The sequence below is a fragment of the Kluyveromyces lactis genome, assembly GCF_000002515.2.
Source record: "Kluyveromyces lactis strain NRRL Y-1140 chromosome E complete sequence".
In the NCBI taxonomy this organism is placed as follows: domain Eukaryota; kingdom Fungi; phylum Ascomycota; class Saccharomycetes; order Saccharomycetales; family Saccharomycetaceae; genus Kluyveromyces; species Kluyveromyces lactis.
The window spans coordinates 329526-354669 of record NC_006041.1 but is presented as its reverse complement, the minus strand read 5'-3'; the positions used below and the strand labels follow the sequence as shown (position 1 = coordinate 354669).

General features: G+C 39.0%; 9 protein-coding genes and 1 non-coding gene across 10 annotated transcripts; 7 read left to right on the top strand and 3 right to left on the bottom strand.

Moving 5' to 3' along the window:
* Positions 1-246: 246 nt before the first annotated feature.
* NCA2 (Nca2p) lies at positions 247-2049 on the bottom strand (the record flags this gene model as incomplete). The annotated part of the gene is made up of 1 exon (XM_454117.1): positions 247-2049. The coding sequence occupies one exon, from the start codon at positions 2047-2049 to the stop codon at positions 247-249; it is 1803 nt and encodes a 600-aa protein (XP_454117.1).
* A 1007-nt stretch (positions 2050-3056) lies between these two features.
* KLLA0_E03829g (MFS transporter) lies at positions 3057-4886 on the bottom strand (the record flags this gene model as incomplete). The annotated part of the gene is made up of 1 exon (XM_454116.1): positions 3057-4886. One exon carries the CDS (start codon positions 4884-4886, stop codon positions 3057-3059), a length of 1830 nt encoding a protein of 609 aa, XP_454116.1.
* Positions 4887-6643: 1757 nt separating this feature from the next.
* CBF2 (Cbf2p) lies at positions 6644-8854 on the top strand (the record flags this gene model as incomplete). The annotated part of the gene is made up of 1 exon (XM_454115.1): positions 6644-8854. One exon carries the CDS (start codon positions 6644-6646, stop codon positions 8852-8854), a length of 2211 nt encoding a protein of 736 aa, XP_454115.1.
* A 178-nt stretch (positions 8855-9032) lies between these two features.
* On the top strand, positions 9033-10319 carry KLLA0_E03785g (uncharacterized protein; the record flags this gene model as incomplete). Its single annotated transcript, XM_454114.1, has 1 exon — positions 9033-10319. One exon carries the CDS (start codon positions 9033-9035, stop codon positions 10317-10319), a length of 1287 nt encoding a protein of 428 aa, XP_454114.1.
* Positions 10320-10704: 385 nt separating this feature from the next.
* KLLA0_E03763g (uncharacterized protein) lies at positions 10705-11733 on the top strand (the record flags this gene model as incomplete). Its single annotated transcript, XM_454113.1, has 1 exon — positions 10705-11733. The coding sequence occupies one exon, from the start codon at positions 10705-10707 to the stop codon at positions 11731-11733; it is 1029 nt and encodes a 342-aa protein (XP_454113.1).
* A 288-nt stretch (positions 11734-12021) lies between these two features.
* KLLA0_E03741r lies at positions 12022-12094 on the top strand. Its single transcript has one exon. It is a non-coding gene; the product is annotated as a tRNA-Ala (tRNA).
* Positions 12095-13349: 1255 nt separating this feature from the next.
* On the top strand, positions 13350-14231 carry KLLA0_E03719g (SIS domain-containing protein; the record flags this gene model as incomplete). Its single annotated transcript, XM_454112.1, has 1 exon — positions 13350-14231. The coding sequence occupies one exon, from the start codon at positions 13350-13352 to the stop codon at positions 14229-14231; it is 882 nt and encodes a 293-aa protein (XP_454112.1).
* Positions 14232-15942: 1711 nt separating this feature from the next.
* KLLA0_E03697g (SKN1/KRE6 family beta-glucan synthesis-associated protein) lies at positions 15943-18165 on the top strand (the record flags this gene model as incomplete). Its single annotated transcript, XM_454111.1, has 1 exon — positions 15943-18165. The coding sequence occupies one exon, from the start codon at positions 15943-15945 to the stop codon at positions 18163-18165; it is 2223 nt and encodes a 740-aa protein (XP_454111.1).
* Positions 18166-18748: 583 nt separating this feature from the next.
* Positions 18749-22780, top strand: SPP41 (Spp41p; the record flags this gene model as incomplete). Its single annotated transcript, XM_454110.1, has 1 exon — positions 18749-22780. One exon carries the CDS (start codon positions 18749-18751, stop codon positions 22778-22780), a length of 4032 nt encoding a protein of 1343 aa, XP_454110.1.
* A 402-nt stretch (positions 22781-23182) lies between these two features.
* On the bottom strand, positions 23183-24766 carry ERG11 (sterol 14-demethylase; the record flags this gene model as incomplete). The annotated part of the gene is made up of 1 exon (XM_454109.1): positions 23183-24766. The coding sequence occupies one exon, from the start codon at positions 24764-24766 to the stop codon at positions 23183-23185; it is 1584 nt and encodes a 527-aa protein (XP_454109.1).
* Positions 24767-25144: the final 378 nt, after the last annotated feature.

Here is a 25144-nt window from a genome sequence, read left to right as displayed (position 1 = left end):
AATTTTGATAAATTTACCTTACTAAGGCAGAAAATAGAGCTTTTTTAGCTCAGGCTTTCTATTTTGTCTTATTTTGCCAAGAAGCAAACACAAATCATTGTTTTATTCCGCCAATTACACTCGTTTATTCTTCTTCTTCGTTGCAAGCCTTTTTTTATTTCTCATAGATTTACCTGGCGGTTCATTTATGCTCATATGCTCGCATATGTAGAAATTAGCATTTGATGTTTGCAGTACCTACTTTTTCTACATAAATTTGCCATACATATGATGAATTCTGTTAATAACGTTTATCTTAGCTTCATTTGTTGAACCGTAATCGCCGAGGTCGTTACAATCACGGACCCAGATTGGTTTATAATTCTTGGGTAAATATTTGACCATAACCATTTTCAACGTGGCTACCTCCAAGTTGAGTAATGCAAGACTCTTCATCTGTTCATCGTGAGGGATTACTTCTTCCGATAGTGGCACATTCAATAATCTTTCAATTTCATTCAAAGACCTATTGATGGTGAACTTGGTGCCCTCCAAATCCTTAGCCCATTCAACACCTGAGCTTATTGAATGGCTCAAGAAATTCCGTAAAGCCCAAATAATCAAAAGCGCTGGAAGTAAGGACACAATAGAAAAGAGTAATTGTTGAGATTTTAAAAGCTTGTTGATACCATTCATAGCCATCGAACCGTCAACCTTCACCTTTTGCAATTGAATCAACAACGAACGAACCATATTGTCAAAAACAATGCTTTTCACAGGGTTCTCGATCTGATGTTCATAAATCTTCATAAAATCTTGTAAGTCACCGTCCATAATCTGTTTCGTTAAGGAATCAACATCTACATTAGTTCCCGGTGGAGAACGATCTCGGAGAAATTCGACAATCATTCGGATTAATGAGTTCAATTCCGATGTCAAGTTGTCCTTTGTTGTGACATATAATTCTCCTGAATCGAATCTAACGGTGTCCCAGATCTGAGTAATCGGTGTCCAGATCCAATTTTCCCAAAGACCTGACACAAACTCATATGAACCTTGAGACACAGTTGTCCATAGAGATTGTCCGTTTTGAACGAGTTTCTTCAAAAGCATAGGTCCGTAAATGGACAACACAGACAATTGAAACCATTGTCTCTGATACCAAGGGGGGATACGGACGTCTTCTGGTATGGTGAATTGTAGATGGGACACGGCATTCAAACGAGACATGATTTTATCCAAGGACACATCTTTCAAAGTCGATTCTGTGTCAGCTTTTTTACCGCCATCATTCTCATCATATGTCTTGTTTTCAAAACGGGACAATTCTTCACCTGTTGATACCAATAGGGAATCAATTTCCGAGGTTAGCTTTTTCGATACATCATCCAATTGGAAGTTTACGAGCCTTGTTGGTGTTGCTAAGATATCAGCGGCATTCACTAAGTCGTTTACTTTCAAAGTCTTGGCCGTAAACATAGTCCTTAGAGTCGATACTTGGAATCCATGCTTCCAAAATTGGAACGGTATCACAGTGTATTTCCACACTGATCCTCTGAGTTTAGAATAATAGTCCCTTGCCTGTACTAGAGCATGGTAATGATCCATCGATAGTTGCATGTCATAATAGAACTGCAAAATGTCCATATACTGCAAGATTATATCAAATAAATATTTGTCCGCGTTTGTAGCCTGAGACTCGTTTACACCATGTTCGAAACCAATGTCTGTAGAGACATTAGGCACTGTCACAATATCATCGTTAAGAGTCTCATGTCCTGCTACATCAATGTCCTTCATAGCAGTTGCGTCTCGTGTATCTTGTCCGTGAGATATCAATTGCGACCACTTTGTCTGTAATGTATCCCAATGCATGTCATGTCTCACATTCTTTTCGATGGCGGCAATCACTTGATCAGCTTCCTGTTTTAGTTCTATGACAAACTCGTTTAGCGGCAATGATAATGCCGATTGGGAAATTTCTTTGTCCCTACTCCAAAAAGCAAATTGCTCTTCGAGAGAGTTAGTGACTTGTTTTAGCCGCTGAGAAATCAACGAATCATTCAACATATTACTAACCCCGTTCTTATAGAAAAGATGGCCACAATTGAATCAGTAATTGGTCGCTCGCTTGTTGTTTCCAGTTATTTCCCCACCCTTCTCCCTTTTCTTGAGTAAAAGTATAAGAAGATATTCTGAAATTATAATCTATTGAACAACTATTGAATATTTCCTTTTCACTAATCCATTGTTCCTACGCGCGTTTATAAAACGAGACTGGGGCTTCAAAAAAAAAAAAAAAAAAAAAGAAGGATGCTGATGATGACATAAGAGCCGGAATACTTCAAGATAAGGAACAGTGTTAATATGAAATGGAAGGCACAATTTGACTTGCACCTTACTGGGTAATATTTGTCTTTGGCACTTATGTTTGCCGTCTATAAAAAAAATCTCTCTATTATTGAGTTTGAATTTATTCATTGAATTATCGATTTATACCAACTGAATAATCAATATAGTTTATAGTTTTTATTAGTATATTAGTGATTAAGATGATAATAATTATTTATTTATTTATTAACGCCAGTTAGGAAGATTAGATATTTGTGAAGATTCCGGGTTGGCAGAATGGAAGATGGGAGGAATAAAACGTTGTTTGTTAGGTTTCACACTATCTTATCCTGGGAATTAAAATTTCAGCTGTAGAAAAACCAGAACGGAGTTCATCTTTGTATATCCACGCATCATAACTACCGTTGTGTCTGAAAGGGACCACCATTGGTGATATTATTAGAATGTGAAAGGGAGGTAAAATGTTGTCAAAGGAAAACACGGGATAATCGCACTACTGAAATCATACTAGTAACAACCTGTGTCTTCCGAAAATGACATTAATATATTGAAATAGAATGGGGTCGTGGTCGTCATTTGCTCATGCGTATCGGAATTAAGAGATCTTTATTTTGCACGCTTGATAACCATTCTATGTGTAAAAGTCTTACTTCCTGGTTGAACTTAATCCTTACTCTTTCTTGATTGTTATTCGATTGTTTGAATTTAGTGAGTTGTGTCGAAATTCACATGGCGTCAGCAGAGTAGTCCTTCTTGGATAACTTAGCTCTTAGTGCCTTACCGTAGTAATAGAAGGCGAATGGAATCAGAATCATGGCAGTTGAGATGAAAGCAAGTAACCATGAAGCCCATTGTAATCCCAAACGGTCGTACATTTGACTGGTGAACAATGGGAAAGCAGCACCACCAGCAGAACGTAAGAAGACCTTGGTAGCCAAAGCACTAGAAGCGTACATAGCGTAACAGTCGATGATGTAGTTGTTCAAGGAGTAATAGATAAGGACCATACCATACCCGAAGGCAAGACCAGAAGAAGCTGGACCGACCCAAATAATGTGCTTGTATGACGTAGCACCTAGAATCCAAAGAGCAATAGCAGCAAATGGAGCACCAATCATGGCACCCAATAGACGATCTTCAGGCGTTGGCTTACGTTTGTGAGTCAATGCGACGTAACGAGATTCACACCATGAAGTAGTGGCTAAAGCACCAGATGCACCAATTAAGATTGGAATGAACATTAGACCGATGATGTTATCCTTGTAACCATACAACTTACCAAAAATGACTGGGTAGGCGAAGAAGAAAGCATATAGTAAGGAGTAAATTAAACACACGTAGAAGCACATTAAATCCAAGACTGGTTCAGTGACTGCAAAATACAATGGTCTTAATAAACAGGCACGGACCAATTCTGACACAGACATACCTTGAGCTTCTTGTTCAGTCATAATCTTAGGGTTGTTCAATTCAATTCTTAAACGCTTAGCTCTTTTCTTCAAGATGACTGGTGCATAAGTCTCAGGAATACAGGAAACGATAATCCACATAACACCGGCGAAGGCCATGTTAACCCAGAAGATCAAATCCATTCTATTGGTAGAAATGGCAATAAACCCGTTGACCAAAGGTCCGAAAACTGGACCACAGTATGGAGCGTAAGCGAAAAATGCAATGGCTCTACCACGAGTTTCAGCTGGGAACATATCAGCGATAGAACCACCAACAAGACATAACCCAGAAGAGGACCAAACACCACATAAGAAACGGCAAACCAAAAGAGTACCGATATTTTTCGCAAGAGCACATGGAATGTTGAAGATAACGTAAAGTCCTAGGGAGATGAAATAGGCAACACGTCTACCATAAAGATCAGAAACAGGAGACCAGATTAATGGACCCAATGAGAACCCAATAACCATTAATGAACATGACAAAATGGCAACTTCTTGACTCACATGGAATTTTTCTTCTACAGTGAACAAACCACCGGTGATACATGCAGAACCGTAAGCGACAGCGATAACAAGAACAGACATCAAAATTGTGTATGACCAACGGATCCACAGAGGCCAATTATGAGGATTTTCTGGATCGTTAGTGACAAAGGTAACAAACTCAACTTCTTTATCGATATGACTTGGCAATTCCTCATCGGGCTCCTCGTCGTTTTTCTCTTCGCTACTCGAAGCGTCTTGCCTATCCATCTGTCTAGTCCTAGTCCTTGAGATAGCTGTCGGCGTTCTACCAAGAGAATGTAAGGTAGCCACTGGAACCAACCCTGTTGCTGTCTCCAAGGTATATTCTTCAGGGAAAATAGCGTTTTTAGCGACAGATGTGGTTGGAGCGTTAAAATCAGGGATCGGAACCTCCGAGGTAAGACCCATGTCCTGTAACGATTTAGCAGTTTCAGTTGGGACCAACTTCAAATTGCTGCTACCTGCTTCCCCACCACTTGCAGTGCCAGCACCATCGTAAGGTGCCGGTTCAGGCACGTATGACTGAGGAAACTGTTCCTCATACGAGTCTATCGATTGTAGTTCCTCGTTGTTCATTATTTATTAGAGTGAAAATGTGCGGTATCTGCTGATAGATATAGTTATAAATATAACTTTCCTTAGCGATTATCTGATGTCTCGTTTGAAGACAGAGGAAACTAGAAACAACTACTATAAAAATTTACAAAACACAATATCTACCTTATTAATATATCTCAATTACTACAATGCATACTAATATATATATAAATATGAAAAACTCTTGCTTCAACTAAGCTCATCTTTAAATTTCATATTTCTTCCATGTTCCGGAAAAGAAATCAAACAATAATAAATAAAGCAAAAACAATAACATTGAGAGTTTTACATACAAAAAGGAACCCAAAAGACTCAGTCAGATACCAGGCAGCTCAAAAAAATTTCGAGACAAACGACGAAATCTAACGCTGCATTAAAGCTAAAATAAAGTAGAACTAAAACTCCCTCTAGATGGCTGAGAAAATTTCAGTGACGGCTGCTGGAATATTTAAGGAAAACCCTGTATAAAACAATATACCATATATACCTCTAGTTGCATAGTTCAGAACAACGCGCAACACTTGGCTGTCCAGATCATGGAGAGCACGGACTCTTTTCTCACGGTCTGTAGCCTTTCTGCCACCGTATACTGCCCAACAATTGTAATTCACGCTTTTCATCACTAGTCGCTTCTTGTCATCGTAAGGTGAAGCGATCCCAATTGATCGCACCTATAAAGTGCTGCAGGAAGATGGACTTTTGGATCAAAAAATCTACAAATCCGCTTTTTTTTTTTTCTTTCGAAAGAAAAGGGCAGTAAGAATCATCTCGAAGATAAATACGTGGCTAGTGGTATAAAGGATCTTGAGCAGCTTGGTCTGAACAAGAGAAAAAAACTGGACAGGATGGATAACTGGTTGTGTCCTTAGCCCCGGGTGGAGTGGAACACTAGAAACACGTGTCACTTGTCTTTGAGCGAAGAGTTTGGCCCATAACTGCTGTTGTAGACAACATTCTACCAAAGGAAATGTATCGCCCTTTTTTTTTCCTTTCGGTCTGCTTGATCGTTCCATTGACTGGCAAAATAAACGGATGGTAGATGCTAGCTGAGACTACACATCAACCAATTCCATTTCACCGTTGGTATGTAGTCTAGCCAAAGGCGAGAAACTGGCTCTCTCAAAGATGTTGAAACTGGTTGCTTCATCAATTCTCCTGTTTCACGGGTTTCTAAATCAAACTTTTTTTTTTTCATGCTGCAGCCTGGTTTGATGAAATTTAATGGCTCGGGAAAGGAGGGCATCGGTCAAATTTTTGATATTCGTATAATAACTGGATCACGCTTTTTCCTGTGGACCGGACTTATGTGTTGTTGTTGTTGTTACAAGCATGTAGTGTTACCCGGTGGATATGGCGGAAGAATTGATTCTTTCAAAGAAGCTGTATGTCTGTATAATTTCTTATGTTGTCCTCTCTGGTGGGGTGCATTAGCGGTTCGTATTTGGATCGGGACGAAGGGCAGCACAATCATGGAGTTTTTGAGGTGGTCTTCTTTTATGTTCACGTGACTGTTTTTTTTTTCCAAGATGCATGCTCTTCTCAGTTTCGCTCCCCTCAAAAAAAAAAAAAAAAAAAAAGAGAACAGTTGTCTTTCGCGTATTGTAGTTCTTTTTTTTAACATCCATAATAATAATAAAAACAACAACCATTAACAATAGGAAGTGATACTTATGGAGTTGGTTGGTTTCAGGTTGCTGGCGAAAAGCTAATATAGGCTCCTGTTTTCCTCAAGTTGAATGTCCAAACTTGATTCTCTTTTGAAAGAATTGCCTACACGAACAGCTCATCTATACCGCAGCATATGGCATAAATACACAGAATGGCTGAAAACGATGCCCGATCTCACCGGCGCAGACCTGAAACTTTTCTTGTCTCAAAAGTACATTGTCAAATATATTGCTTCGCATGATGATATCGCGAAGGATCCATTACCTACTTGTGACGCCATGATTTGGTTCTCTCGTGCTTTGGACATCGAAAATAACGATGTTCTTGTATTACAGCAACGGTTATACGGTCTAGTGAAATTGTTAGAGTTTGATTATTCTAATGTTATTGCTATCTTACAAAAGATTTCTATCAATTTATGGAATCCCAGTACGGATTCCTTACAATCAAAACACTTCAAGACTTGCCAGGATAAGCTAAAACTACTCTTGGATTTCCAATGGAAATTCAATACGAATGTGTCTTTCGAAGACAGAACTACTGTGTCGTTGAAAGATTTACAATGTATATTGGATGATGAAAATGGTAAATGTGGATTGGCGCATTCTAGTAAACCTAATTTTGTTCTTGTTCCCAATTTCCAATCACCATTTACTTGTCCAATCTTTACCATGGCAGTGTACTATTATCTACGATTCCACGGTGTGAAAAAGTACTATAAAGGGGATGGTTACCAGATCCTTTCACAATTAGAACATATACCAATAATTAGAGGGAAATCCTTGGATCAATATCCTCGTGAATTGACTCTTGGGAATTGGTACCCAACTATCTTCAAATATTGTCAGCTTCCGTACACTAAAAAACATTGGTTCCAAGTTAACCAAGAGTGGCCTCAATTCCCCGATTTCAGTGACAGTTCAGAGAATACAAGTACTCTGGCTGAATCAGATTCAGAAAACACCATTGGTATTCCTGACTTTTACATTGAAAAGATGAATCGTACTAAACTTCAACCTTGCCCGCAGGTTCACGTGCACTTGTTCCCCACAGACTTACCGCCCGATATTCAGGCAGTGTTCGATCTTTTGAACTCAGTGCTAGTCACTAGCTTACCACTTCTCTATAGAGTGTTTCCCACACATGATATTTTCTTGGACCCATCCTTAAAGACACCGCAGAATATCGCTTTTCTTACCGGCACTCTGCCGCTTGACATAGAGTCTCAAGAGCACCTTTTGGCTCAACTCATCGATAAAACTGGTACTGTCTCCGAATTAGTGCCTAATCCTGTCAAGATAGATCAAAATGAACATACTCTGACACCTATTGGTACCTCACTGTCACAGACTGATATTCCTATGCTTGACCAACTAAAAACCGAATTACAAAAGTTGATTCAATTACAGACTTCGACCGGCTTTTCTCAATTGATTACTGTCCTTCTTGAGATATTCCAAAGGTTGGATTTCAAGAAATCTAACAAGCAATTTGTAATTGATTTATTACAATCATGCAGAAAGGACATGAGAAACAAACTCATGGACCCATGTTCTCTTTCGACTAATTTTGCTGATGAACTCAGCGATGATGAAAATGAGAAAGGAAATAAGACAGGAGCCATTTATGATCCTGAAACTGATAATGGTAATGAAGAGTCTGTGAGCGATTATGAACCATCTTTTAAGAAATCGAAGCCAAATTATACAGAAGAACCTTTATCTGATGATGAAAACATGGAGGAAGTTGCTCAATTGGTAAATCAGCTCATAACTAGGAAATTTAATGAAAATTTGGAACAGCAAACTGATCGGATTATCAGTTCTATACAACCAACGCTTCGTGACATGGTCCGTACTGAGGTTGCAGATGCACTAAACCTTTCCCTAAGAGAAGCTTCGCGTGACAGTGTCAACAAGAAAAACAGTGACGAAAACTTTCAGAATTATTCCTTAACAGAAGATCATTTTGAGATGAATCCCGACTGCTCTGACATCAAATCAATTATTCTAGAATGGTTTACCCCAAATCGTGAATGCGTGCATTCGATGAACAAGAAATATGGAAACAAATGGCGACTGACAGAACCAAATCTGTCCTTGTACAGGATACGGAAGCCAATTGTTCAGTATTACATACATCTAATCAATGTAGAAAACCTCAATAAGTTTGACGCATTGAATAAGCTCGAAGCCGTGCTCGAAAAGCATCACTCCGTTCCGCTTCTCTCTTCCTTCTTGGAGAAAGCCAAGAAAAACGGCTATGCATCTGTCACGTGAACATTTTTTGTTAAGCATGCTTACTTTGCATGAGGTACATAAATGAAAACCGTATAATAGAAAATTGTAACCATATTTAGCAACGAAGCAGTAAAGTTGCTTCTGAACAAAGTCATAACTAGCTAAGAACCTTTCAGTATTTACTTGAAAAGAAAACTATAACGAGCCTGATGAGATTATGAGATTCTATATATTGTTTTTGTACCTATTTGGTACTCTAGTAGCGGCCATCCATCTTGATGACCCGCTTACTAACTTCAACTTTACTCCTCCTATAAAATCTCCTAACGACCTTCTGGACCACGAGCGGACGTTAACTGACGGTGAAATTCCAAGGTATGTTCTAGATCATTCACCGTTGATCCATCTTTACAGCGAAGAAAAATATCTTCCAGGAGACATCCAATCCTTTGTACCGCACTTTCAATTGGTAACATCGAATTATGAGACGGTTGTAAATGAACCTCTGAAAATATCAGATCTCAAGGGTGAATATAACGTTGCAGGGGAAGTTTTATCCAGCGAAACCCTGTATTTACATACTACAGAAAAGTTCGAGGAAGACCCATCTTGGTTACGCGGGACTCATCCTGAATATGGAACAGGATTGACTAGAGATGCTTCATCAATTGTTATAGTCGTTGATAAAGGCAATGGATGGGTAGACGCATATTGGTTCTATTTCTATCCCTTCAATTTGGGTCCATTCATCATGGGTTATGGTCCCTGGGGTAATCACATAGGTGATTGGGAACATTCTTTGGTTCGGTTTTTCAAGGGCGACCCTCAGTATATTTGGATGAGCGCCCATGGGGGCGGCGCGAGTTACACATATAGATGCATAGAAAAAAAGGATAGATGGAGAGTTACTCCAGAGGGGAAATTTGACAAGACTCAAGTGATAAAAAGGCCGTTGTTATTCAGCGCCAGAGGTACACATGCAAACTATGCAAGTGTTGGCCAACATGCCCATGATGTTCCATTTTTCTTCAGTGCATTAAGTGATTTCACAGATAGAGGACCATTATGGGACCCATCTTTGCGTTTCTATGGGTTCACATATGATGGGAAATCTTTCTACGAGAAGGAAGGGCAAGAAATAGGAACATCTTGGTTATACTTTTTGGGACAATGGGGGAACAAACAATTGAAATGGAGTGATCCTAGACAGAAATGGTGTCCTGTCCAATGGAAATATATTGACGGACCCAAGGGACCTGCAGCAAAGAATCTAGTAAGGACAACTCTTTGTGAGCGGAGCAAATGGTGGAACTTCTGGCATGGCTGTCCTGTCAGACGGATGATTAAGAGAGGACAAGGTTTGGATGCAGAAAGAAATGATTTGGTCGGAGATAACTGCGGTATCGCCCTATACAGGATTCGTCCAAAATGGCTACGATCATTATTCCGGCTAATCACTTGGAGGGGAGCGTTTTGCGCATTCATGGATTACTTCACTGGTTGAAATGTAACTAATTATGCATGTAGTCACATGACTCAGTTTCCATTTTCGTCTTTTTTTGCCATTTTTGTTTTGATATTTTTTTAGGGTTCGAATCTCGAGAACCTTCTAGAAGATCAAGGAGCGTTCCATGAAGATTTGATGCATTAGTCAGTTCCAAGCAAAGAACAACACCATCGAGAGAAGGAAAGAAGGAGCTAGAAAGAGTATCTGTGGCGAGGAGCAAATGTTTAAAGCTCAATTGTTTTTATATTTAAGCCAACGATAACTGAAGGATTTATTGCAATCTGTTACCAGCCTCCACCTCTCATATTTCAATCTTCAACTTGAATCAAAGAACAAACTTAATAAAATCAACAAAGACCAATAAGAACAAAGACTAATAACGATGCTTGCCTGTACACTTCCAGAGATTTCACCATTCATGTTTACTCAGAACTGTCCATACAAAAAGAGAAGAACAACTCATCAGAAGCCAACTGTAAGGTACCAAGTGCAGCATTTGCCAAACGAGATCATTGTTGATCTGAAGAAGACTGCTCCTAAGGAAACTATTGAACACCATATTTTATCTCATGTTAGGAATTTCCAAGATACCATTCCTAGATATAAGTTAGTCACCGACTGGCTCGGTAACCAATATTATGTTGAAAACGACATCAACCAAGAAACAATTTTCAACGAAGTACTAAGATCTATTAATTGGACCCAGTTTGGTATCAACATGTGCAAGAAGCTATTCCGTGACTATGACATTCAATTGAAACATGACGGGAAAGAGCTCAGAGTAACAAGCAAAATGGATGGTATTGATCAGATCTTCGAATTGAATGAGGAAGTGGATGACGTTGAAATTATGGGACTACAGTTATCCGATGACTTGCATGATGCTGTTTTGAAATTACGTTTGATCAAGAAAGAAATGCAGGAAGAAAAAGTGAAGAGTGTACAATGTGAACACAAAGAAAGTGTGCACAAGAAAGAACCATCTGAATTTGAAACTAAAAAACCTTCCCAAGTCACAGAGAGTAAAGAAATCCTCAAAAGGAAAAACCGCCATTATCATCACCACCACTCTAAAAACGAGCCCAGAAATAAGACAAAGAGCAACTCCAGAAAGGTCAAAAAAGTTGAAAAAGAATTACCCACTTCGGATGACGACAACACACAGCTAGAAGCATCGAAGCCTAAAGCCTTTAAGATCGACGTCCTCTTTGACTCTAGTGATTCTGAAAAGTCAGAGAATAATGTCAACTCCAGTAACAACTACGACAATGGAGTTTCTCCACCCAGAAGAAACTCCGCCTCAAGTGTTAACTCAGTAGTATTGGAAGAAGTTGAAGACGAAGAGGTAAGAAGATGGCAAAAATCGTTGACGCAAACACCTTCTGGTCACTCCGTTTTAGAGGATGTGTAGAATAGCATAATTTAAATAATTTACGAAGAAATAGATGTCCGTTGATGGATAAGTTTTAGTTGTTCATAGCCGGCTTGAGGTTAACCTTTCATGATACAATTTCTTTCTTGGTGGTTACATTTTCAACTATTCAATAACTTTGGACCTTCAAAAGCATTCGATTACCATAAATGATTAATTTATTACTTTTTTTTGTTGGCATCATTTGCAATATAGAGCAAGAAAAGTCATGCCACTGTCAGCACAATATAGTACAAATGCCAGTAGCTTCCTTTCAGAAAATACATTGGGCGTGTGGCGTAGTTGGTAGCGCGCTCCCTTAGCATGGGAGAGGTCTTCGGTTCGACTCCGGACTCGTCCATTTTCTTTTTATAGTTTTTTAAACTAATCAAGTGCGGTCTACTGTCTAGGGACCGTGCAGATTGTCTCAAAAAGAAATGTCACGTTTTCTTAACTGTGAATAACAGTTCCATGGCTTTGAATCCTCATTACATTCTTGCAGCACATCCGCTAGTGGGAGGGTCGTCGGTAACCTAATGCTCACTTCGTCTTCATACTTAGTCAATGATAGTACTTTGGACTTCTATTTCAACGAATGCGTGTGCATTGTTAATACAGAAAGCTAGAAACTATAAAGCTTGACTTAGTACTTCCATTGACAAGATTAGGGGTGAATGAGGTCATAGGTGACTCGCAATTTGGGTATCATCTCAATGAAAAACAAGGAAACCACTCAGGAATCTAGCAAAGGAAAGCCAGCCCGCCACTGGTAGCGCAACAAGGATATTTACAATCATCAGAGGATGTGTACGTAACGGAGTCGTTAGGTAAGCTCGAAGAGAGCACTTTTCCTCACAGCGTTACCTTTTAAGCTCATTTTATTCCTGAAAGAATCAGAAAAGAAATTTATGCTGCTGACCCAAAGGTGTCGATCCAGCTGAATAGAGACATTGGATTTAGAACTGAAAAGACACCACATAAAAAACTTATCAACTGTACACAAGAATGATAGAAAATTACACTAGGTCTGTCGTATTTACATCGGTTAATACCAGGCATTATTTCATACGACCTTGAAATTCTGTATGGATTTGTCAGTATAAACTAAAAGCAAGATATGAAGTGATATATATATATATAGTTGTTCCTTGTGTTTGGAATCTTGCGTTTACATAACTCACAGTCCCTTTTCAACCTACTTTTCGTCTGATGATCCATTCTAGTTTTGTGATTATAATTGCTTGCTTGCATATAATTACAACGGATTATTTTGTTCAGGAATAGCGAGTTGCTCATCGCCCACTGGAGGGGAGAAACTGAGCAAAGTTGAGAAAATCTGTTGTTAGGTTGGAGTGTATTCCATAGTATTAGCTATTCAACGATTCGTTCGTGAATCCATCAGAGTTTATAACCTTCTTATCAAAATTGATTTGAGAAGGGTTATCAGCCTTCCTTCCCTTAGTCATTTTCAATTTCTTTCTTTTCTTTAACGAGTTAACCTGTCAAAGACCGCTTTACCTCTTCAAAATCAAGTAACAGGTAACACGGGCTGAAGGTATTTAACCTGATATCACCAATTAGGCAGATTGGAACGGTACGGAAGGGTGCGTCCTAGCATGGAGTTCACAGATTTGTTGTACCACCATGCTCTTGCGTTTGAAGATGCTGCATTATTCTATTATGACAAAGACGAATTACAAAATTTGCACCAGACCCTCAATAATATGGTGAATAGTCTTCGCAACGGAGGCAAGCTTATATTCGTAGGATGCGGAAAATCATACAAAATAATATGCAAGACGGTAGCAATGTTAACTTCGATGGGGATTCCTGCGCGAGATTTGCATCCCATTGAAGCAATGCACGGTGATATGGGGTGCTGCCAACCGAACGATTCGCTGATATTTTGTTCCACCTCTGGAGAAACTGATGAAGTATTAAATCTACTACGATATTTGAAAGCCGGAGGAAGTTACTGGGAAAAGTGCATTAGGATAGCAGTAACTGGTAACCGCAATTCCACATTAGCAACACATTGCCAACACACCATAGTGGTACCTCAAGCAGATAGGTTCAAAGAACCTAAATTCCAAAGAGGTCTACGTGCACCAACGATATCGACATCATTGATGGTTACTGTCTTAGACTGTATATGCATTGAAATAAGCAAAGCATGGTTTGGCAACGATCCGGTGAAACGTGAAATATTTTTCAATGAGAGACACCCAGGCGGAGGTATAGGTAAAATCACTTCTTCTACAAATCTGACGCAATTGGTACGGGCACCAACCGATTATCAAACACCACAGTATCACTCTTACATGGTTAAGAGGAACGAGACGTTAACAGAGACTCAGTTTCTTTCGCTCCTAATAACTTTCGATTACATACAATTCTCGCCTAAAAACGTCAGGGTCCCAACGTGTCTCTTACGTGAGGAACACAAGCGCGCAGTCCACTCAGGAACTGTTCCTGAATGGTTTCGCAGGTATTTGTAAATAGAAACTACTTTTGTCGTTTTACCTTGTTTAATAGGTATACAATTTCTTAAAATATAAAGCTCTACGGTTCAGAACTGTGAGCAATCGCTGCTAGCCAATTTCTCAGAATTCAATCATGAATGTCACCGATAAGAAAAATGAAACTACCAACCCATGACACAAAATAGAACTAATCCCCGTCATCAAATAAAAACCATATGTGTCTTTGTTCCCTTTCATTTGTTCGTTCGTATTAACTAATTTTGAAATTTAAAGTGAAATTCGAGCATCCAATATAGAAGAATGACAATTTCTCATAAATGTACAGATAGATTATATAAGAAACATGGACGAACAGTTCGAAATCTCCCCCCACCCTTTTCTTTCCATCCGTTTTTAACGTAGTGTATGATAAAATAATAAATAATTCAATAACAAACGTCAATCCGATAATCCTTACTCAATTGTTCTTTCCCTCCATAAAGTGTCACGTTATAAGCAACCAGTCGTAACAACAAAAGAAGAACGAATTGAGAAAACAGGACGAGACTAGAAGTGACAGACACGCGCGAGTAAACAATCCACGAGGAAGAACAAACTGAAAACAATCGGTTTCCCTCCTACGTCAGACTCCCCTTCCTTCTCTTTACTTTTACTGAGTTCCACCATTCTTTGCAAGATATCTGAGAGAGGCACATTCTTTTCCATTAAGTTTCATCCCAATTAGGAATTTTGTCGTACGTAACGTACTGGGAGAAGCTAAAACAAGAAAGAAGAACATTGAAAAATAAGGCTTATAAGAGACAAAGCAGCACAGAAGAACAGCAGGAAAGAGAACAAGAAAGAAACAAGAGCAAAAGCTTCTATAAATTGACCACCACTGTTTCTTACTCGAAGCGATAAAGTAGTTCCGTGTATCTCAGGTAAACACCACATCATCGCATACTAAATATAACAAAACAGAAAAAAAGTGACAGAAAAGTTCAAGGCAAATTCAAGTAGCTGTTCAGATTATATCATACCGGATCAAGCAAGAAATACATCTGCTAGATTACACTGAAGGCTACGACTTTTCAGGAATTGGTGACGCGAGACGTGTGTATAACTGAAATTTTTGTCACACTGCCAACAATTGAATAAAGCAAGACAAGGGAAACTCTATTAGAAAAAAAACTGAAGTGTATTGTTCAACTTTGATTCGTTCCATCCTCCTTGCTTAGAGAAAAAATACAAAATCATTATTGTAGAACAGCTTTCGAGTGTTAATAATACCTGGAAAGACCACTTCACTACATTGTACTATACCGTACGATATTGCACTGCAATACCCTGCATTATACTGTACTTCATAGATCCTACCACCAGAAAACGGTAATTTTCTATTCCTTTTTCTTGAGATTCCGAATCTAGCACTGAAATATCTGTTTTTTTTTGGAAGTGTTTCGAACTAAGATTTGTGAAATCGAAAACTGATCACAGCTTTATAGATCAGTGAATTCACAAAGAGCAAGACAAAACATAGCTCCAGTTTGACCTTTTAACACAACTTTGAAAACAAAAAGTAAGAATACTCAAGTTATCCAACTTTGTATTGCTGTTAGAAGTTAGAAGAGAGACTAAAGGAAACAAGATAAAGGTATCTCGCTATTTTTTTGTTGATATTTTGGATCGACTCTATCTTTTATCTTCTGTGCTTCTCAAGTGAGATCTTTTATCTAATCCATTCGACATGTCAAGAAGGGCAAACGATAATCAGTTTGGTAGAACTGCCGGTGGTACTAACAACGGCAGTTTCGATTCCGATTATAATGATAACTACAGAGCGCAAGATCCTGGATCGAGTAATCCATTTCTGGACGAATCAGAACTGAATGGACTGTTCAACAGTGGAAAGAACTCTGCTACGTCACTCCTTCATCAAGATTCTACTTCAGATTCAGTCCCATCAAGTGGTTACAATAATAGTAATCCTAGCGCCCAGCTGCTGCATCCAAGCAACAACAATACTAATAGCAACAAGAATTTAAACAACCAACCTGTTTCTGATTACAAAGGTTATTACGCCAGAAATAATAATAACAACAGCAGCAATAGCGGTAATATACAGGGAAGGTCACCCAATGGGGCTGGACTGAGGGTCCCCAGTACTATTAGCCAGCAACAACCAAATCACGGATTTCCCTCAAGTACATCAATGGCCTCAAATCTTATCGCAACCTCCGATATCATGTCCCCCCCAGCATTTGACAGATATCCTCAAGTAGGGAATTCACGTACCGTATCTATGCATGCTGGAGGAACGCCATTACAAGGCTCATCTTCAGGGAATAACTCTAACTCTTCCATCAATTCATCAAATCCCTTTTTATCGGACCAGGACTTCTCTCCATTTGGTGGATATCCAGCATCATCTTTCCCCTTGAAAATGGATGAAAAGGAAGACGATGATTATTTACATAACCCAGATTTGGAAGAAGATCTGAGACTCGATAAAAAAAGATTTGAATTAGATTTGAAAAATATGGATAAAAGGTCTGCAGGTGGATTAATCGGTATATTATTATTATTTTTGGGTGCCATTGCTGTCTTTATCATTCTACCCGTTGTTACATTTACTGGAGCAGGTCGTCATGGTAGTGCAGAAGTTACCGAGCTTTTGACTTTATATGAATACCCGCAACTATCAGCTATAAGAACAAGTCTTGTAGACCCTGACACGCCATCTTCTGCCAAGACAGTAAAATCTTTAAGTGGCGATACATGGGAACTAGTATTCTCCGATGAGTTCAACGCGGAAGGAAGAACGTTCTTTGATAATGAAGATCAGTTCTGGACTGCTCCAAATTTCCATTACGATGCCACCAAGGATTTAGAATGGTATTCTCCCCAACAGGTAATCACTTCTGAAGGTACTTTGAAATTAAGAATGGATGCATACAAGAACAACGATCTTTACTACAGGTCGGGGATGCTTCAATCTTGGAATAAACTATGTTTCACTCAAGGACGACTAGAAATCAGCGTAAATCTTCCAAACTACGGTACAATATCTGGTCTATGGCCTGGTGCTTGGACATTGGGTAATTTAGGTAGGCCAGGCTATCAGGCCACTACTGAAGGTGTTTGGCCTTATTCATATGAAGCGTGCGATGCTGGTATAACACCAAATCAATCTTCTCCAGATGGTATTTCTTACTTGCCAGGACAAAAACTTTCTGCATGTACATGTGATGGTGAAGATCATCCTAACCTTGGGGTTGGTAGAGGTGCGCCTGAAATTGATATTATCGAAATCGAAACAGACACTTCACTTCATGGCACTGGTGTTGGTGTTGCATCACAATCATATCAAGTTGCTCCATTTGATATTTGGTACATTCCAGATTATGACTTCGTTGAGATTTACAACGAAAGTATAACATCAATGAACACGTACTGCGGTGGTCCATTCCAACAAGCAGTCTCTGCTGTCTCAACATTGAATGCCTCCTGGTATGAATTTGGACAGACTGCAGGACATTATCAGAAGTATGCTATTGAATATTTGCATGATAATGATGATGGATATATTCGTTGGCATGTGGGTGATAATCCAACTTTCACCGTATTTGCAACAGCCTTACATCCTAATGGTAACATCGATTGGAGACGTATTTCAAAAGAACCTATGTCGATTATCCTTAACTTGGGTATCTCCAATAATTGGGCTTATATCGATTGGCAATCTATATATTTCCCGGTTACCATGTCAATTGATTACGTCAGACTATACCAACCAAACGATAGCATAAGTGTCACTTGTGATCCATCAGACCATCCAACATATGACTACATCGTAGCACACGAAACTGCATATTATAATGTTAACTTGACTAGCTGGGAAGCTGCTGGATACACTTACCCAAAGAATGCTTTAACAGGAAATTGTAAGAGTTCCAAATTTTCAGGCTAGTCTGCTCAAGAAATCTGGATTAAAACATCATGCATGACATTTCACCCTCATCACTTCAACTTTCTTTCCCCTTACCAATATACTCATATTAGAAAGTGAAGCTTTTTTCGACATTTATAGATAATACTTCTGGACTTCGCTGTTACGATGGACTCGCTGGTAATTTGGCAATGCACCTAATATGCTCTTTATTATACAGTGAATTTTTTTTTGCGTCAGAACTAAATATGTATCTCAGTAAACTTGTATAATTATGAACCTTTAACTTCAAAAGCATCTTCTATTGCTGAAACAATGACACATTGGTGACCACCCAACACTATCTCGAAAAACACAAAAATGCAAATGACCTTCAATCGTTAATATATTACCGGCATTTTACTTATGGTTCGTCTTCCGCAGTATTTGTGCCTTTGTATGAATGGCACGGCAATTTGGATGAGACATCAAATACGTATAAAGTGATCATATATTACCATAAGTAATCAAAACAATGTACTGCACATAATCAAACATAAACACAGACGCGATGAGATGCAACTATACAAAAAACGCTGAAACCACTGCTAAACAGTAGCAAAACATGTCTGATGATCAGGGAACAGATCTGAATCTAAGTGAGTTAGTCGGAAACATACTCGCTGCCTCCGATGATAATATTCCGTCGTTAGAAGACACACAAAGGCATGATGAGCATCAAAATGACAACGATCATATTGGGGAAGATGATATCTTGCCAGATTTGCTACCTATATCTCAAATACCTGATGATGAGCATGCTCAAGACCATTCTCTAGCTTCGATGGTGTCGCAGGCTATTAATACTATGAATAACGAAACAGGTGATCCCACTCATGTCAATGAAAGTCATTCTGATCTGCAAAGCAAAGAACAGGAATGGGCGAATATACTACGTCAAGGTATCCTTCAGGCAGATGAAGAAATACGAGATCAACATGTAGAAACTTATGCGGAACCTGCGCATCGACCAACCGAAGATCAAGTATTAGACCAGGATGACGAAAACCTTCGGCTTGCTATTTTAGACTCATTACAACATTTGGATCAGGAGAAGAAGCCGAAGAAGCATTCTAAGAAGGAGAAGAAATCCAAAGAAAAGAAGAAGACCAGTAAGAAGGGCGATAAGGAGAAAGAAAAGTCTAAGAAGAAAGAGAAAAAGTCCAAAGAAAAAAAGAGCTCTAGCAATAATGATGTGCTCAATTTTGAAGATGTTATTAAGGGCTTCATGGAACAGACCGAAGCTGCACCAGCGGTAGCTAGCCAGGTGGAACCAAATGCTCCTATCGGTGATGCTGAAACTCAGGCATTAGTGGAAGCAACATTGAAAGCGTTTGAAAATCAGTTAATCGGTGGCCCTTCAACTGCCAAGCCCAAAACAAGTTCAACCAGAAAACCACCCAAAACTACAAGCCACAAGTTTTCGAAGTCTTTACCACCTCCACTTCCGATGCCGTTCTTTCCAATCACTCAGAAGCGTAAGGTAAAATCTAAATCTACGGAAAAAGCTAAAGAAGGCCAGGATAAGGAATCTCAGGCAGCAGCAACTTCTCCAAAGAAGAAGAAAAAGGCCAGTAAAAAGAAGGAAAAGAAAAAAGATGACTACAATGAGGACGAGTTTTCCAAAGCTTTGGCAGAAATGGTTAATCAAGTGGTTAACACGTCATTGATGGATAATGCACAAACAGCCCAAGTGCCCACTACTGAAGAGACAAAATTAGAAAAAACATCCAAAAAGAAGAACAAGTCGAAGTCGAAAAGTAGAAGTGGTGATGATTACGCTCCAAAAGGTAAAAGTAAGGTGCCTAAAGATACAAAAAAGAAAGGTACTTCGTCTTCAAAGATTAATCAAGAAATCAAGGCAATACCTCTTGATCCAGAACTTGTGAAAGAAAGTGCATCACAGGCAGCTGTAGCTCCAGATGCCAAGGACACAACGGATGTGTCCCATTTAAGTACTAGTGATGGATTTGACCTACATCAAATCATGCAAAATGCCATGTCGATGGCATTTCAAGAACAAGTACAAAATCAACTACATCCATCGGTTATGGAACGTTTCGACAAAGAACTTTCCGAAAGTCAATTCTCAGATGGCCTGTCCCGGAAAACCATTGGAGATAGATCAGTTTTGAGATCTCGCTTTGTTCCACCAAAGAAGAAAAAGAAGGAGAAGAAGAAAGGAGAGTTAAAGTTTAACAATATCCATGGCGGACTTTCGAATACCAAATTCAGCGGATCTAATAAAACAAATGTCGGCTCTAAAATTGTTGTTTTCAAGCCTCAGAAAATCAAACACGAACTAGTCAATAAGGGTTTATCAACAACAGAGGAACGTTTAAGAAGGAAATATAGTAAAATAGCCAGAGAATGTGCCAAGACTGCAAAGAGACTGACTACTGAACGGAAAAAGAAGCTAAAAGAAGAACATAAAATGGAGAAGGATAGACTAAAAAATCACAGGAAGCAGCTCAAGGAAGAACAAAAAATCAACCGTGAACAAGAAAGGAAGGCGCTCGAAGAAATAGTTTCAAAAGGTCCACCGTATCCAAAAAACTTATGCCTCACCAGTGCAGGTCGTCCGAAGAAGCCTTATAGATTTTACTCTGCGGAAGAAATGAAGCAAAGGGAATCAATGACTGTCGAAGAGTTAGCCTCCTTCGATGCTTTGAATGATACCAAACTAAGCGAGAAGCAGCAGATCAAGAGTATACCGCTCTATAAACTCAAACAGTTGACTTTATTTAATCCAAACCTTCCTGAATCAACCAACCGGTTGAATGATATCAGGGGTTCTCTGGAGAAGGCTGGGAAGCGCACAGTTACTAAAATGCCTGTACGAAAAGAAGCCAAGAGAAAACAAAAATATTTCTTCGATCCTTCTGTCAAAACTGTGGTGCATAGAGAGAAGATTCCATTCCACCCTCCTTGGCAATTTCCAGTCAATCCTCCGTTTGCTTTACCGGTTGCCAAAAGACCGAAATCACATAGTGTTGAGAAAATGTCTAGACGTAAAAGAGCTATCTATCAGAGGACTTTACTCTCAAACACTTTACTACCTATTTTACAGACATTACGTGCGGCTGCAAAAGCGACAGCTTCAGTAGGAGTCGATCCCGAAAAGAGCAAAGAACACTTACGTTCGATGCTTCAGCAAGCCAGGCTGACCATTGCTGAAACTCTACAAAAAGCTCGCTCTTCTTCAACATCCTCGCTCACTGATGGCAGCAAACCGATCTTCCAAGAAGCCCGAGAAAAGGAAGTTTCTACGCCAACTTTGTCAATTCCCATCATGAGAACAACATCCAAAGTTAAGACTGAAGAGCCTAAAATTCCGGCTTTTAACTCAGTCAGTGTCCAAGAAAATAACAAAGCTCAATCACTCATACCTACTGAGCAAAGCTCAATCAAGGAAATTCCATTAGCTGTTAGCAAAAAAAGATCATCTGACGAAACTTCCGATGTCTCAGATATTAGACAAAACGTTTCACAAGTAATTGACAAATTGTCTACTCTAATTCCGTCCTTAACTAAAGCCAAGGCTCTGCCCATTCTTGTACCTTCAAAGAAGAAACAAAAATCCATATTGAATATGGACGAGGTGAAAATACCTTTAGCCAAAGCGAAGGGTCCTAACTTCTCAAAACCTACTTTGAAATCGACTATGAATACCCCTAAATCAGTAACAATAATCAAAACCGAAGAACCGGGCACTGACTCATCAATGTTTGACACTGAAACAGCTCCTGTCCTAGTTCAAGATACATCTCCCTCTAAGCGGGTTGAAGACGTAAAAGTCCCAATCCATCCGCCTGTTATCCAAACCTCAAAGAAGACAACAGAGTTATTCAATAAGTATCATTTTGATCTACCTTCGGTTGATTCAGATGGAAGACCCGTAAAAACAATCCCAGTTATGAAGAGGGTCAAACAATACCTAAGTGCTGAGGATGTTAAGAAATTGAAGAAGGTCAAAGAGACATATAGAAAAAGAAAATGGAGACTTGCCAATGCTGATAAGAACAAAGATTTGGAACTTAGAACAAGAATTAAAATTGCGGCCCGTAAACAGTTCGGTGAGGATGAAAGTGAAGCGAAACGAACTTGGATTTCAACCGAATATGAAACTAGAAAGATCAAGTTGGAACTGGATCCAGAAATTAAGTCAAGTGCTGCAGTTATGGTGAGCGACAAGGAACTCTTAAACATCATAGCGGTATCATTAGAAAAGTTAGAAATTGCAAGGTCCATAGAACACGACATCATAGAAGAAGCAAAAAATTACACTAAACCAAAAAAGAGGAAGCAACAAAAGATTGAAATTGACAATGGTGTTAATACTGCTGTTGATATCCTAAAAGAAAACATGGCGAAGGAACATGTACTACCTGCTTCGACAGTCACCCCAATATCCGAGACTCCTGATGTGAATAAGGCTGATAGTGCTTCAACACCCAACGAATCTGAAGACGGACGTATATCCGAGCATAGTATCGATCCAAACCTAGCAGCATCAACAAAACGTCCGAGAGAAGGACCTGTTACAGATTCCGTCATCACTGCAGAAATCGGTCCCAATTCCAAAAGAGCTTGTTAATTGATCTAAATACATCGGTTTTGTGGTATGAGGTATATTTTCTGCGTAATATTTGATCTAAGCAAACAACTTTAAATATAATTTATAAATTTTACATATTCGACAAACTAATGGACAGTTTTATTATCATAGCGTTCGGCTACTCACGAAACGGCGATGATTAATATGTATTTGAAAGATCCAAATGATGAAGTATCACATCAGACGGAGATAGAATTGAAATTACCGAGGAAAATGGGACAATGAATAGAATATCAGTCGTATCGCATGCTATCAAAAAAAGAAGGATACTGAATGAGTGGTGTAAATATTGTTCTTGCGTGATTACTCCCCCAACAATTGGTTATTGTCTAAGAACAATGAAGAAATCAGTGTATGACAGGAGTGGAACACAGAAACTTTCTACTTTCTTAATGTCCATTCAATTTCAGATGGCTCTAGAGGCAAGGTAACCATAGATTGGAAATCTGGAGTTGGAACGGTTGCTGAAGGATCAGCAAATTTCCAAGTAAGAGTTCTAATGTAGTTGGACAAAATGGTTCCTAATTGCATGTAAGCAAAATGTTCACCGATGCATCTGTGTCTACCACCACCAAATGGTAAGTAAGGAGAAGAAACACCCTTGGAGATGGAACCAAAACCATAATCCACCTTTTCGTTTGAGGCATAAGAAGAAGCAGCATCATTATCCCAACGGTTAGGATTGAACTCTGAGGCATTTGGGAAATATTTATCTTGTAGATGGCAGTAACCTGGAGAAACCAAAACGTGATGACCCTTTGGAACAACATATGAACTGTTTGGCACAGGCATATCGTTCATAACTTTACGGAACAAAGAATGCAATGGATGGTGCAATCTTAGTGTCTCCTTGATAGTTTGATTTAACAAAGGCATTTCTTGTAGCAAGTCGAAAGTCAATTCTTTCGTGCCGTTATCCAAAACCTTCATTTGTTCTTCGTATAACTTTTCCTGAATGTCAGGTCTTTCAGCTAAGTGCAAAATAACCCAAGCAGAAGTAGCAGCAGAAGTATGTTGTCCACCCATTAGAACACCAATCAATAGATTAGCGATTTCTTGGTCGGTCATCTTAACACCATCTTTGTAAGTAGAATTCTTCATCAAAGAATCAATCAAATCTCTATCTTGAATATCGTTTGTATCACGTCTCTTCTTGATCAAGGACAAGTAAGTCGAAGAGATAACTCTTTGAGCGTTATCTCTCTTACGATAGTTATCTAGAGGCAAATGGGAGAACACAAAGTTCAAAGGAGTAAAACCCTTATCTAGATCAGAGTACAAGTAAGCGAAATCAGTGTTTAATTTTTCTCTCATTTCAGAGCCAAGTAGCGATCTAGAAGCAGTGAAAATGGTCATCTCAGGTTGAGTGACCATGACGTTGATCTTACCATGGTCTTTTTCACCAATGGAGAAATTTTTAGAGGTTAAAAAGTACTTTTGAACTTCTTCTGCGATCAATGGCACGTATTTTCTAAATGCATCAGTAGTCAATGCACCCTTAACGAACTTCTTTTGATCCATCAAACGATGGTTTGGACAATCGTAAATAACACCATTACCAAACACAGGCGTAGTCAAATGCGTATAAGCGGCTTCTGCGGAAACATCGGCCAATTTGGCGTTCAAGATGAACTCATGACCCTTAGGTCCCAAATAAACTGTCATCACTTTTCCCAACAAAACAAACGCAAATATATCACCGTATTTTTCTCTACATTCTTCGAAAAACTCGTATGGTCTCATACCATAACTAACAGCAGAACCAACCCATGGAATCCAGTAAAATACCAATGGAACACGGTCTTTTCTCATCGAGTACAACAACTGCCAGACAATTGTGTACACAAATGGCAACAAGATCACAATAGAAATCTGCTGAGCAATTGAAAACGCCAAAAATTGGCCCAACACTGCTTGAGCAGCTTCAAACACCTTAACAACCACCGATTCTGATTTCGTTGACATGATAAATTGGTAACTCTAATCCTATAATTCAAAGCTCAGACTCTTTTTTACAAAATAAAATACGATAAAATAACACTGATAATGATAACAGATTAATACACAATACTCGTGTAATTCTCTTTTCAAACCAGAATATTGATCCTTCCCTGGTCCCTTTCAATAAAGACAGGCTTTATCAGTGTGAACTAGAGACAACAACCTCAGTATAAATCTCTATCTCCTTTTCCCTATCATTCACTGTCTCGAGTGTCATGTCATCTCATTATATAAAGATTGTTTCTTGTTAATGGTATTTCCCATTTTCATCGTTCTACCAAAGAAACGAAAAAAAAAAAAAGATTTCGTTTAAAGCACCATAAAAGAATCGTTTAGCGGAGA